At 36.2% G+C, this 15,852-nt stretch overlaps 1 protein-coding gene across 1 annotated transcript in view; it reads left to right on the forward strand.

The window, feature by feature from the left end:
* Positions 1-15,852, forward strand: part of LMF1 (lipase maturation factor 1) — a 715,571-nt gene that overhangs the window by 99,792 nt on the left and 599,927 nt on the right. Inside the window, exon 3 of the mRNA XM_027862638.1 lies at positions 2,430-2,440. Coding sequence (XP_027718439.1) covers positions 2,430-2,440 — 11 coding nt within the window. The remainder of the gene's footprint in view (positions 1-2,429; positions 2,441-15,852) is intronic.

Here is a 15,852-nt window from a genome sequence, read left to right on the forward strand (position 1 = left end):
TAAATTCACAAGTGTTTGGCTGTCATCACATGACAAGTTCTTCAGTCTTGATTGATGTAATCAGCAACAGACACACGTCAGAAAACAATTTATTATTAATTCCTTGCTGCATGCTTCTTAAATAGGCCTCGGGGGGTTCCTTATGTCTGCCAAGAAAATAGAATAATTCTTGCGAGTTTACTTTTAGATTGTACCATAACTGGAAGAAGAAGTAATGACTTTGAAAATGAGAGGGAGCAATTCCACATTACCTATTTCTATGTCATGCCATTTTAATGAAAATTATTTTAAACTTAATGTCCCATTCCAATCAAAAGTTTTCTATAAAACCAGTAGCTTTACATAAAAAGCTCAATCTGTAAAATAAAATACATGAAACAGCAGAAAACCGCGTAGGTGTTTAAAAAGTGGGCTATTTTCCAGCAGGATTTGTGCCAGCCTTCAGCACATTCTCCCCCTTTCATGATTATTTTTGCCCCCTTCAGAATGGTGCAGCCTAATGAATTGCCAATCAGGTAGAGTTAAGCCAATGATATATGAAGCAAAAACATGTCTTTAAAAATAATTTGATGTAATTTATTAAAATGGACCATTTTGGTAGAAAATTTAGGCTCTTAGGAACATAGATGGACTTAGGGAATTAAAAAAAAAATCTCCATGAAAGACAACATCTTGTAAAACAAGTTCCAGCTGTTGGAAAAAATAATATAACAAAAGCTCTAAAAATAATGAAGACCCTTTAGTTCTCCCCTCCCCCATATAATTGGATCTGCCAGGCTTATTTTAAAAATCTTATATCAAGCAGTCTTGTCACTTAAAACTCAAAGCAGGTGAAGCTATAAAATAACATACAGGTAGAAAAATTCCAAGCAATTCTGATGAAAATAATTTAATGTTCTGTGTCACTTAATTACTTTTCTAAGATGTTTACGTTTGAGTGGAATTTGGTTAAAAAAATGGTAGGGTTAGTTTTGTCACCTGCAGTGGTATTTTGCAAATTTGTGTACTCTGGCAGTTTGCCCTGATCAAAAATTTAAAAGTGTATTTCCAATGGCACAGTTTCTATGAGATTAAAGTTTGATGGAATACTTCTGAAACTAACTTATCTCTTTTACTGTTCAGTTAGCTTCCTTATTAGAGATGGAAATTGTTTTATGTTTTAGAAGCCACTGCATATAGCATAATTTCATAGTCATTCGAATTGTTATTATTTTTTGAATCAAAAGAGTATGCTCTTTGTTAAATCGTTGAGACAAAGGATACAGTCCTTTGTAATAGGTGTGGTAGTCCTCCCTTTTTGGGCTACATGTTCTGTTGCTTTGCTTTGCTTTGCTTTGTAAATTCAAAAACTTGGAAGCATTTATCTTTTTTTGCATTTTGATTCTTTTAAAAGTTTGCTGCTCACCTTCCATTCTAACAATATAAAAGTAAATTAACACAACCTTAGTTTAATATGAGGAATCCTAGTTTTCTAATTAGATTTGACAGTTAGGGCACAGCTCTTTCTGATATCATTAGAACATAGTCTTTTAATTTAAATCCCTTTTTTTATTGTAGTCTGAGCTAGAATAGGGGTAAAGACATACCAGTGATGTATTCTGGAAAGTTTTTCAAATCTAATCAATATATAATATCCTACCTCAGAGTTTTGAGCAATTTTATAGTGCAGCAGAATTCAGTTACAATATTCATTCACTTAATGATGGTGCTTCCTGGCCCCAAAGGCCCTATAGCCTAATAGAAGATAATACGTCTCACCATTACCCAAATTTGGTTATGTAACAGATCAATAACGTAGTTTGGTCTTTCAGACCAACATCCAAGTAAGTAAACAAGTCAAAGCCAAAAGAAGATTGGAGAGAGGGGAAAATGGAAGAAGGAGAAAGGAGTAGAGTCCATGTCATCTAGAGGAAAGATCTGGGTTTGAATCTAGACTCTGCTATTTGCTAATTTTATGATTTAGAGAAAGCAAGTTCATCTCCCTGGGCCTGATTTTTCTCATCTAATTAGATGGATTAATTAGTTGGACTGAAGGATCTGTAAGGTCCCTTTCATTTCTAACATTTGAGATTCTTTTGTAGGAACTGAGGCTGTGTGCAACTCACTCTGATGGGTAGGAAACACAAAACACAGGCAACTGCGTTTGTTTCATGTAGAGGATAAACTGAAGTTGATGTCTTTTTGTGTCATCAACATGCTAGCTACACACACTGTTCCATCAGTTTTTGCCCTATAGCTGTGGGTCTGGACAGTCACTTCCATGTGTAGTAAAAATCTAATAAAGCATGCTCAATATATACAGGAACTTAACTTTATTAACATCTTACTTAGGCATGGCAAATTTATACATCAATCCAACATGCAAAATAAAAATGATTTAAAAGTGAAGTTAAGCCATATTTTAATGTATTTTTCTATTTCTTTTTCAGGTATGCTTTTGGTAAGTGATTATAATTCAGAAAAACTATCTCCAGGAATTTACCTGGCAATCTATTTTGGGGTATGTACCTTGAGAGGATTTTTATATATTTTGTTTCAGTTTACTGCCTTTCAAAGACTTTAGTGAACAACTCTTTAATATACTCTTTACTTCTAAAAGACTCAGCTATTGTAATGCCATAATATTAGATGCTTAGTCTTGGAATCCTAATTTAGGCAGGCACCTCCTCCCCTTTCCCCATCTGAGAATGACCAGCTAATGCAGATGTGTGAAATCATGAATTTTTCAGATCCATTATATGCCTAGAAATTCTATCTCCACCTTGCTGGAATAGAATAAGTTTTTTGTAGGCATAGTGGTGACAGTTCAATTACATTATAATGAATACATCCACAGATATTATTATTCAACTTGATTCTCTGGGGTACATGAAAAGGAGATATGCACATTTATGCATGTAAAAAGGATCACAAAAGCACATCTCATCTTTACACACCTTGGTGAGTTTTCTACAGCATACTTAAGCCTCATACAATTCTCAACATGAAGTTGAAATTTGCATGGGGCATTCAAGTCCCAAGTAGATTGGGCCAAGGGTAGCTTGATACTGTATTCAACACAGCTGAACAAAATCTGTATTTTTTTAACCTACTTTTTAATTTACTTTGTTTGATAAAAGATATTTATGTGCGCTGAATAAACATAGAGCAGGTAAGACCGGCTCAGAGAGCATGCAGGAGTATCCAAGTAGATAGATCCCTAGAAGTCAAGCTGGAAGAAAGAACTGTGAATAACTGTTACAAAGGATGTTTGTGTCCTCTGTTAGTGATGCAGATTCAGACTATTTGGTCTTGGTCTTGGAAGACCAAGAAACATTTGTGTTCTTGTGTATGTTTGAAAATTATTAGGCCTCTAAAAGATACTGGTGGAAGGAATTCCATAGAAATGCCCACTTCAGTTAAGAACTCCACTTTCTTCTTGGGGGTCACAGGGAGAGAAAGAGAAAGCTTGGTGTTTTATTTGGATCAATTACATCTTTTACTGTGGGACTTCTGTTCTGCATAGTCTTGTTAGTCTTCCTAGTATACATAGCTGTCTGTTTTGGGAGGGGGAAAATATTGAGGGGACAGATGGACGAGCAGGTTCTTAGTAATATTGGTGGATTTTATTGCACAATCCCTGCTATATACTTCTCCTTTCTGAAAGGAGTATTAGACTTAATAATATTATGGTAGTGGTTGTTTAATATTTATGAGTCTAATTCTTCTAGTGCCTGAGGCACCTTGGATATACTATTAACTCTTTCAGACCACTAACATAGGGACACAGAATCTCCAGTAGTTCAGTGAATTCTTAAATTGCAGTGGTCATTTTAGACAATTAGAAAAAGGCACACCCCATGTGGTCATATTTATTCCCCTTTCTTATTTAAGATAAAAATTCCAGTGTAAAATTTCTATTAAAATATTTATAGGCTAAGATGGAGATGGTAGTAGAATCCCTTTCACTAGCAGTCTTCAAGAAAAGGGTAGACTACAAATCATGCCTGTGTTAGATGGGATTCTTATTCAGGAGAAATGACCTCTAGCGTCCTTTCCAACTCTGAAGTTCCTTGATTCTGTGATTTGGTTTAGTTTAGTTTTGGAATGAGTTTAATAATCACATGTCCTCCTACTCCTTAAGCATTTGTTATATGCCACTGTCTTCCTGAGGTTAAATTTTCTTTTCTGTCTTTGAAAACATGATTAAAATCAGGGTTATTTTGGAGTTATTATCAAAGTTACTCTGGAGCATTTTAAACTTTGGGGATTGGAGAGGGACCTCCTCTTCCACTACCCTGATTATCTTTCTTCACCAATTTAATGATATTTATAATAGCTGCTGCTATTCCAGTCCCTTATTTAGGAAGAGGAACATTTATGCAGGACTTTTAACATTTACAAAATACTTTTATCCCAACATGAACACTGCAAAGGTAAGAAGACCAAGTGTCCCATTAAATTATTATTTTTTTTGTCTTTGAGCACAAGGTAAAATCAATCCTGCCAACTCTTTTTGTTTATTCTCCAAGAAAAACCTGTGATTCATTCTTCTATTTAGTTGAAACTTCATCTATAGGGAGAATGTCATATAAATTTTAGTATGTCATTGAGCCAATATCTCATATTTAGCGTATGTAAGTACAAGAAAGATCTGTGATTTCATCAACATGGGGAAGTTCGTATATGGGAATTCATTCCACTAAACCCTCTGTCTTATTAGATAAATCCAGGGGAATTTACTTAGGCACATAAATTGTGATTTTTCCAGGGTCACATAGACAGGATGTTAACCCAAGTCTTCCTGAATCCAAGCCTAGTACATTTTCTACAATTTGTATTTAGAGTACCAACCAAGAAGCCCTGGGTTCAAGTTCTGCCTCTCATACATACTGACTTTGTGACCCTAGACAAATCGTTTAACTTCTCTGTGCTCTAAGTATAAGTTTTAAGAGGGAGTTTCATCATCCATGGAATACCTTGCAGAAGTGTCTAACTTGTGGCTCTTCTGCTGCAAGCAGCCCATAAAACTCCTGAGGGAGGCCAGAACCAGATTAAAATGTAATTGAGAAATATTTAACAAATTAAGTAAGAATACATTAAAACATAGATAACCATAATATATGGTTTTCTAAGTCAATATTTGACCCACAAGGATCCTTTTGTATAGCTTAGTAGCCCCTATTTCTACTTGAATTTGGTACTGCTATCCTATTCCACAGGTAGGTCCTGTCCTTTAGAGATGGCCCATAAAATGTATGCTTCTTAATGGTCACTGCTTTCTCTCCTGGCTCTCTAATATGGACACTATATAAGCAAAAAGGGATCATACAGGCCTCAGGACTGTTTTTTACCTTTCTTAGTTTCATGGATTGTCATAGCAAAATGATTGATTACCTATTAGCCTGCGTAGTGGTTGCCAAACCCCTCTATACTTATCTACAGTGATCCTCTTGACAATTGCCCTATTCTGTCATCAAAGGCTGTTCATACTCAAAGGTTTTCTATCATAATGGAATCTACCAGAAATAGTTATATGCTGGTGTAGCATTTGAGGGGGTCACCTCTATGCTACTATGAGGAACTGGAGTAGAAGCTTTGTGGAGGATTTTATATTCCTTTAAGCTGAATAATTAAAACATTCATTAATTATTTATGAAACCAGAAGGAAACCCACTACCTCTCATGTATAGAGTTCTGGTGATTTGATACAACTAGCTCAGTATTTATATATAGAGGCAGCTAGTGGTACAGTGGATAGAGAGCCAGGCCTGTAGTCAGGAAGACCAGTGTTTAAATTTAATCTCAGACACTTACCAGCTGTGTGACCCTGAGGAAACCATTTAACTTCTCTTTGCCTCAGTTTCTTCATCTGTAAAACGAAGATAATAATAGCATCTACCTTCCAGGGTTGTTGTGAGGATCAAACGAGATGATAGTTATAAAGCAGTTAGCATGGTGTCTGGTACATAGTAAGAGCTATATAAATATACAGCTATTATTATTATTATTGTTATAAATGAGACAAAGCAGTGACATGAATGTTTTAGATATAGTTACTCTTAGATTCCAGCAAAGTGTTAGGTAATTGCTTTATTCTCTTCTTGTGGACTCAAGGGAGATATAAAGGCTAGATGATAGTGAGGTTAGATAGATTTGGAACATATAAAGAATATATTTGTCTGTTGTAAATAAATGCAGCTTTGTGTTGTGGTTTTCCAAAATGCCTCTCTGTGGAATTTAGGCTCTCTTGTGGCAGACTGCCTCTTCTACCTAGTATAGCCATGCCACATTGTTTTCCAGAGTCTGCTGGAAGTGTCTTCATCTCATACTTCTGCATGAATTTGCTTTCCAATTTCTAGTTGTTTTTTTTGCCTGTGATGTATGAGACAGGAAACGAATTAGTTTTTTTTTTCCTATAAAACAAATGGCTTTCTCCTATTTTGGTACTGCCCCGATGTGTGGAGCACCTAAGACTGTTCTGGTGTGATATTGGCCCACTTCTTTAGTTTGGATGAATTGGCGTGTGTGTGTGTGAACAGTTCTAGTTCGGAAGCGTAAAGGAGGTGTGGGACCTCAGATTGCCGTTGTTGTACAATAATAAGAATGATGAAACAGGGGTGCCAGAGAGCCAAAGTGTATCTTTCCTTAAGGCTGTCGTTGAGATGCACGCTTTCCCCTTCAGTGGCTCAGAGAACACGGTGCCTGAGGTTTGCAGGCTGCCCTGGTCATGTGCTTCCCACTCCCTCTACCTCCCACATACCTCTGAAGGCTTCTCTTATGTGAGTTTAAAATTGATCAAATAAAAACCTATTACTTTCAGCACTGACTGATCAGTGTGATGGTTGTGGAATCTCCTTCAAGAGCCAAAGCTGATTCAAGAGACTGAGATGTGATAAAGGATAACACATACGTGTTCCCAGGAAAATGGAATCAATGTGGCTAGAAAACACAAGGTCTTATTTTTTTTTCTATAATTCTATAGCCATGCTTTCCTTGATTTGTTAGGTCCTCAGTGGAGTTAGTATGGTGTAGTACTGGGTACTGAGTCTGAAGACCTAGTTCCAAGTCCCAGCTCTTCCACTTAACAGCTTAGGGAAGTCACTTCACTAGTTTTAAGCCTTTGTTTCTTCAATAGTAAAATGGTGAAATCTGCTCTACCTTCCTTGTGGGATGGTTGAGAGGAAAATGTATTTTCAAGAATACAGTCCCTGGTGCAGTGGATAGAGCACTGGCCCTGGAGTCAGGAGGACCTGAGTTCAAATATGACCTCAGACATGTAATGCTCACTAGCTGTATGACTGAGCAAGTCAACCCCAATTGCCTCACAAAAAAATACACACACACACACACACACACACACACACACACAGAGTCCCATGAAAAGGTATTTCATTGAGTAAGTGATTACTAGGTACAAAATATCATGCTAAACATTGGGGATACAGGTAGAAAAGTAGGACAGTTCCTGCTCTCAGGGAACTCACATTTTAATTGGGGAGACAGCATCTATGGAAGGTTTGAGCTGCAAGCCAAATGGAAAAATTCTATGGTTCTTAGGGTGCACCAGCAAAACAGTTGGTCATGCCTCTTCTTGAATGTCATTACAGCATTACAATGCAACATATTTCCCTAACTTCCCTATTGCAAACAATTTCGTTCTTACCACATTTTTCCCCTTAACATTATGTTCAGTTATTCACATCTTCACTCTGCAGGCTTTGAGGAAAATAAATCAGTGTGCTAAATAAGACATTCAAGTCAATGCTTTAGGCTTTAAATATAGAAGGAAGGTCTGTCTTTGTGGAAAAAAGTTTCCCTGGGGTAGACTGTTAAATTTGGAGTGGGCTAAAAGGACTTTCATTTTTAACTGGTCTGAAGATATGTTATGGCAGTATCTAATTTCATTTTAACAAGTTCGTAACACAATAGTTAAGAGCTTTTAGTTGTATGACATCTTTTTCCTAAGAAAGTCAATATGTTTAATTTTTTTTTATTCTCATTTGACTATCCATAATTACCATGAACAAACTAGAGATAGTTGTGTCTTTAATTTTAAAGATGTAGAAACAGAGTAGGGATGGATGTTAAGGGAGTTTATCCTAAGTTCCTATAAGTGAATCAGTGGTAGAGTATGAACTATGGCCCAAGATTTCAGGTGCGGGAAGTACCAGTTTACCCTTTTCTTAATATGGCTAAATTTTTCATCCAAACACTGGACATCACAGTGTAATTAGTCCATTTGTCTTAAATGACCACTACTCTTCTTAGATGGACTAGGTTGTGATATATCTACTTTTATCTCCTGAATCAGTGAGTAGCCTGCTACTGCTCTTCAAATTCTTTGTTCGCAGTAGGATGTCTTTAGTCCTGTTTTTAGATACAATGCTGTTGCTGAATAAGATGAATGAAATGTAGATTTGAAGTGACTTTGTCAGAACACAGGAAAACCACAATATTTTTGTTATAATATAGCTGAAACAACAGTGCGGCCATCCTTTTCTGTTTTTGAAGAAGTTGCATTGAATATTACTGGGCTTTGAAAGCAGTTACAGATTGGTAACATTTACTTCAAAGAACAATCTTAAAAAATAATTCATCGAGTAAGCTTTGTAAATGCTGACTGTTTCCTGTACCCCTGTAGGAAGTGTGCTTTTGGATATTTGTTAGGATGGCGTTTGGTGGCCTTCTGAGACCTGCATGCTGTCTGGGTGAATTTTAAAAGAAGGCAAAAGGCTAACAAAGGGTAGAAATAGCAGCAAGCTATTAGGCCAAATGGAATCAATTGGTAATGCCTTTGGTTGCTTTTTGTTCTTTACCTTTAGGTAAAAGCTACCAAAAATTCTTCTAACTCAAGACAGTGAGTTATGAAATATAAATGTAGCAGTTTGCATGCCATAAAGCTTCGGGAATTATTTTTACTGGTTTCTCCAAAGAGGTGGAGGAATATTTTAGAAAGTGAATCCTGTGCTTTCTTGCTTGCTTTATGGTGATAAAATTAGAACATGTGAAAGGCCAAAATAGTCCTTTAGCAAGTGCTGAGTCATACTAAATGCTACATTTAACACCCTTCAAATGTTTCTAAAAAAGTATGGATTCTTGAAGATCTTCTGTATCAATTAATCAACATTATATTAAATGTGCTAAGTGCTGGGCATACAAAAAGGGCAAAAGATAGTCCCTGCCCTCAAGAAGTTTACAGTCTAATGGGGGAGACAACATGCAAACAAGCATATACAAAGCAAACTATATACAGAATAGATAGGAAAAAATTGACAGAGAGAAGGCACTGGAATTAACAGGTAGGGGGGGAAAGGAAGGTATTGGAATTAATAAGAGTTGGGGAAGGCTACCTGTAGAAGGTGGAATTTTAGTTGGAATTTAAAGGAAGATAAGAAAGTAGGCAGAGTTGAAGAGGGAGAGCATTCCGGGTACGGGGGATAGCCAGAGAGAATGCCTGAATCTGAGAGATGGAGTGTCTTGTTTATGAAGCAGCCAGAAGGCCAGTGCCACTGGTTTGGACGTATGTGTCAGGGAGTAAGGTGTAAGAAGCCTGGAAAGGTAGGAGAAGCTAGGTCATGAAGGTCTTGGGGCAGTAGCAATGATCTGATGCCTGACTTCAGAGGATTAAAATAGGTTTAGCATTAATATTATTTCAAGCGATTTGTGGATATTACCAAAGTTGATTGATTTCATTTAGTTATGGAGTTGGAAGGGACACCAGAGTTCATTTGGTCCAATATGTACTTGAGCAAGATTCCTATCTCCATTCTTGAAATGTGGTCACCAGGCCTCTAACTTGAAGACCCCCATTGATGGGGAGCCTATTGCCTTCTTCTAGTCCAGTCTATTTTGGAGGCTATAATTATTAGGAAGTCTTACCTTTTATTGAGCCAAAATTTATCTCTGTATCATATATCCATTATTCTTAGTTCTGCCATTTGGAGCCAATCAGAATAAATCTAATTACTCTTCTACGAGGCAATCCTTTAAATACTTGAAGGCACTTGATAATATCTCCTCTCTCAGCTAAAGGTCTGTCTGTTTAATTGATCTTTGTGTGATATGGTTTCAAGTTTCTCACCATATTAGTTGCTTTTCTTTGAAATGCTCTAGCTCATTTCTACCCTTCTTAAAATATATTGCCTAAAGCCAAAACTAGCATTCCATATTTTTTCTGAATGTATAAAGTAGGACAGGACTATCCAGTTACTTCATTGTGAACATTATGCTTCTTTAATTCTAAGATTGCATTAGTTTTTTGGCCACTGTGTAACACTGTAGTCATACTGAGCATGCAGTCCACTAAAATTCTCAAGTCTCTTTTATATGAAACTATCACTTCATATGAACTATCCATGTCTCCATCATTTATGCAGTTAATTCTTTGAATCCAGTTACATTTCATGTCATTAAATTTGGCCCATTGTCTTAGCCTATTGAGAACTTCTAAAATTTGATCCTTTTTCTTTAGGTAGCTCCCATTTTTCTTCCTTATTGAAGTCATTTTTTTCATTGGAATTTTATTCTTGAGAGCCTTCCCATTCTTCTTCAATTGACTTCCTGTAGAATGAATGCCATGGGATCCTAGCTCTTCATCTTAAATGTTTCACTAACTGAATCCAGGACATGTAGCAGACTTTGTTCAATTTTCTGCTATGTATCTATTAAAAAAGAAAATGGATGTTGTAATTCCTTCTTTAGGATAGAAATATCTTTTTTGGGGTGTGTTGGATAAGTATTTTATAATAGAGAAGAATTAAACATGTGTGAATATTAATATGAAGTACAAATTAGGGCTGAAAAAGATAAACATGTATAACCTTATTTAAGTATGAAGAGCCCTAGTTAAGACCTATTACAAATTATTCTGCAAAGCGATTTCTATTTTGAGGGACATCTGTATTCTACTTTTGTTTCTGTAATTACTTATCTTGGCACAAGTACAGAAACTCTGAACTTAACACTCCTTGATATCTAACTTGCTATTTCTTTCTTGCCTACATGGCTCGAATTTTGCTTTTTACCACTATTCCAACAAATCCTTCTGATTGTATGTTTATGATTGTCTAGGAATCAAATAATTCATCATATAGGACTTTTGAGTATCTTAAAATTTTCATTTCTATAAAGAAAGATGTGGTTTGTTGCTGGACTTTACTCAAAGACTTCTCTGTATTCCCTTTAGAACACGAGGTTGATTCTATAACATGATGAATTATTGGAATAGAACTTTAGTGGAGGTTTGTCTGCCTCTCATGTGAAGACCAGTACAACCACAACACAACACAATACATTATACATTTATCAAGCACCTGTTATTTGCCAGGCACTGTGCTAAGCTTTGGGGATACAAATGAGAAAAAGACATCGGTCCCTGCCCTCAAGGAGCTTACAGACTAATGGGGGAAGATAATACACAAAAGGAAGCTGAAATGTGGGAAGGAGGTGGAGAGATATGGTACCTGGTACTTGGGGTCATGATGATGGTAGAGTCCAGGAATCCAAGGAGTGATTGTTGTTTAGTTGTTTCAGTCATGTCTGACTCTTTGTGACCTCAATTGAGGTTTTCTTGGCAAAGACACTGGAGTGATTTGCCATTTCCTTCACCAGCTGATTTTACAGATGAGCAACCTAAGCAAACAGGTTTAAGTGACTTGCCCAGGGTCACATAGGTAAGAATTGTATGAGGCTGGATTTGATCTCAGGTCTTCCTGACCACATAGCTGCCCCAAATCCAAGGAGTAAAGCTGGTGGGAAATGAAGAGTTTTTTTTTTCCCTTTGGGAGGAGTTTTTTGTTCCTCTCTCCAGTCAGAGGAGTAGAAGCTACTGAGGGTAATGATTAGGTGTAAATATAAAAGCTGATAAGCTGATGAAATCTCTGTGATGATGAATTTCTTGGTGATGAGCTTTTCCTGGGGAGGAGAAAGAAGGCAGCGAATTACAAAGAGTATGTAGCTTTTCACTAGAATGTTGGCCACTAGGTGATGAATATTTTTTGTTTTGGCCACAGTCAATTATGAAGGCTGTTTCCTGAGTTATAGAGAAATTGTCATCTATGTCTTAGGAGGGACTACCCACACGAATAAAACTATGGATGCTTGAGAAAAAGCAAAATAAAAGAATGAATTTCAGTTGGGCTCTCAAACATCACTCTCAGAGAGGTGAAATATCTATTTTCTAATTTTTCTGCTCCCTAACCTTTAAAAATGATGACTTTGGACTAGATGATCTAACGCTGCCATTTGTTGCATTATAGATCAATTTTGAATACTGAAATTATGCTAGAGGAAAAGTACCCTAACAGTAGTATATAGGGTAGATTATGGTTAGAGAGAGACTGGAAGCAGAAAGATCAAGTAGGGTATAATCAAAATAATCGAAGATATAGTAATTGAACTCTTGAGATTATGTAGACCTGTACTAGGAATGTGGTTGAGACATTTCAGAGCAGTATTCTAACAGAGTTGATACTAAAAATGATAACATTCCCTTAGAATATTTAATCATTTGACGTACTCCTAACCAGGATGAGAATAGAGTATATAGTTCTTAAGAACTGAGAGGCACACCTCATGCTATAAGCAAAGAATATTATGATTACAGTTAGAGGTGGAAAGGACCTCAGAGTTTTTCAGATTCAATCCCCTAATTAAACTGAGAGCAAGAAAAGTCTAGAGACTTACATAAGGTCCTGGGGTTGTAAGCTGTAGAGTTGAGATTTGAACCCAGGTCCTCTAACACCAAATCCAGCACTCTTTAAAGAAATAATGAATCATTTATATGGCAATATTGAATTGTATGGTGGAGAGACTAATATGAATATGATAGGCCCATAATTTTAAAGTGTTGATGTTAGGAGCCAGGCACCCCTTCTATTTTGGGGCTGAGCCTGTTAGCAACAAGTGTTGCCATACAGATCTCTAAAATAAGGACAAATTTCAGGAAAAGAGTAAAGGTAGCAGGAAAGCAAGAGTGCTATTTCAGGGTCTAAATTGAGTTATGGTATGCCTGAAGTGTGTTTTCATTTAAAAAAAAGCATTTGGGACATAGTGCTTAGAAATGTCTCTACTAGTAATAAGGAGAATATAATAGACCTTGGTATGTTTAAGAAAAGTGATACACCGTGGTAGTTAACTGCCTAAGATTGATTACAAAACTCTTACCAATAATAATTAGAGAGAGGGTTTTCAAAAAGAAAAAACATAGAATGAAAAAACCAAGATAATATGTAATTTAGGATGCAGTTGTAATTTGCATTGATTTAATAAAGCTAGAAATTATACATCCATGACATTTGCATGGTGTAAGAGTTGTAGGCTATCTTTGAAAACCATTTTGGGCAAGATATTGACAGTTAAGGGAATTCTGTTTAGGTGGATACTGACCATTTTTGTTTTTTAACTAATGTTACGATCTTGTGTTTCTATTTCTCATGTAGAGTGGGAAACTTTTCCTTATGCCTTATTAAATCTATTTTTCAAACTGTCACTTAACTAGGTCTAGTGACAGAATCGGATGTTTATATGGCCCTGGACACTTGAACTCTGGTGTTTTCAATCACAACAGCACCTCTTGCCAGCCGTTGTGAATTAAATACTCCTTGCGACCTTTTACCCTTGCTGCTCTTAAATTCATGCTTTAAAAACAGCTTAATGAGGGGTTTACTGGCCCAATTGGAAGTTTTTATTAAAACCTATTAGTGCGCTAGAGTAGCTTGCCTGAAGGAAGCGATTAGCCCAGAGCAACTAAGCTTGGAGCTGGCCTCTAGCCACACCAGGTTTTCACTAAACTGTTTCCAGATTCACGTTAACCCTAACACTAGAGTTTGCATGGTATTCATATCCTCTGTTTTAATTTATAGTTCATCTAATTCTCTTCCCAGCCCCCCATGTTTTAGAAGGCAGTTTGTTTTAATTCAATTATTCTTACAGTCAAATGTAGCCTCACTCTTCCAGGTTTGATTAGTTCATGAACCTCAATTATGCAGACTAGTTCAAATGTTGAGTGTTGCTATCCCCAAAGAAGCTAAAAAGAAGTCTGGGGCCTGTTTGGAATCTTCAATCTATACTTCATGGAATCTTTCTTCTATATGAGATGTTTTACATCATTAACTAAGCAGCAATAGGGAACATTCCTGTAAAATCCTGTATTGGTTTTTGAGAAACTTCATGTATACACAGAAAAATCCTTTACACCATTATAACTCTATGAAATAGTTAGAACAATTAGGTTGTCAACATGTCTTGTTCTGACTTCTGACTTTTGTTTATGGTCAAGATGAGAATTTAGGTGAATTACTCAGATTTTTTTTAGGGAGAGAAGGGCGAAGAAATTGTATACCCATTGATAATTACTTACTGCATGATGTTTTTCAGTTTTCCTTTTGAATGCCTAGGCCAAATTATCATATGTCTTTAAATTAAATATCATGGAAATTCTGTCATTAAAGCTTCTACTCCATAAAGTAATCTCTATAGTAACTGCCAAAGTTATTCTAACGGAAGGACTATCTCAAGCAAGCAGAGATGATGGTAGCAGACCTGGAATTTCCACAGTTGAGAAAAAATGTTCCTTGAATCCTTTTCTTTGACACATTTTCTTCATTTTTATTTTAGTTGTTTGCTATATTAGCGAGATGTTAAGGTATGGTATTTAGACTTTTGGGCTGGGGATAATGATACCTATTTTTTATTGGAATGTTTTTATTTTATTTTATTTTTTGTGTTTATAATTATTATTTGATTTGTCTTTATATCAGCTTAATTTCTGATGTTCTTTGCCTGCCCAGTGAGTTTTCCTTTGTAACAAAGCTTTTTTAAAAAGTAAAAAAGAAAATTAGTTCATCAGAACTAATCAACATGTCAGCTGACAACATATTTATTTGAGTTTATGAAAAGTTTCTTTGGTTTCTAAATCATATTACTCAACTTAAGTCCTCTTCTGATGCCTCGTTATAACATAGAAAGTGACCCATTGATATTAAAGGCTATGTGTAAGCTGTGCTAGAGCCTACTAAGATCAAAAGGCTTCAATTATGTCTATCTTCCGAGGACCAACCTTAGCTAAATGGGGAGGGGTTCATTATCAGGAGTTTTGATTACATTGTTGTATCTTAGCTATTTCATAGGCTCCATCCAGAGATGAACCATTTTCATGTACATTCAGCAAATTTAATAATATGTTACTTGTTATTAGTATAGCAACATAAGAAGAATGACCCCTCTCATAAACAGTGTTACTCAGGTTATCAACTCCACTTACTGGTTATCCTTCAGCCTGTTATTTTATATGTTCCCATGCCTTATCTTATCACCTCAAGTTCTATGTTGATCGAGGGTTTTATTTATGCATTCTCTTATTAATTAATAAAATTTAAACATCTCTCAATCAGTTAAGCTCAGAACTCCCACCCCAGTTAAATTAATAGTATTTATTTAATAAAAGTGGACATATGTTTGTTACTTATATCTCTCTACACATATTCAGTGGGGAGGAGAGAGCAGTTCATTAAGGTATAGATGCAGGGGTGGGGAACCTGAGGCTTCAAGGCCACAAGTGGCCCTTTGGGTCCTCAAGTACAGTCCTTTCACTGAATCCAAGCTTCACAGAACAGATCCCCTTAATAAAAGGATTGGACTCAGTCAAAAGGCTGCACCCAAGGATCTAGAAGGCCACATGTGGCCTCAAGGCTGCAAGTTCCCCATCCTTGGCATAGGGAATTTTGACCTGTATAACTGGAGGAAGTATGCACAGATAAAATCCTGAGTCTTAAATATCGAAGTTATAACATTTTAATCTCTTTTAAGTTCATATCCTTACTACTAGTACTACTACTACTGCTACTGATATTACTACTGTTGCTCTTGCAG

This window comes from Vombatus ursinus, unplaced genomic scaffold (genome assembly GCF_900497805.2).
Source record: "Vombatus ursinus unplaced genomic scaffold, bare-nosed wombat genome assembly UNPS02014770.1, whole genome shotgun sequence".
NCBI lineage: Eukaryota > Metazoa > Chordata > Mammalia > Diprotodontia > Vombatidae > Vombatus > Vombatus ursinus.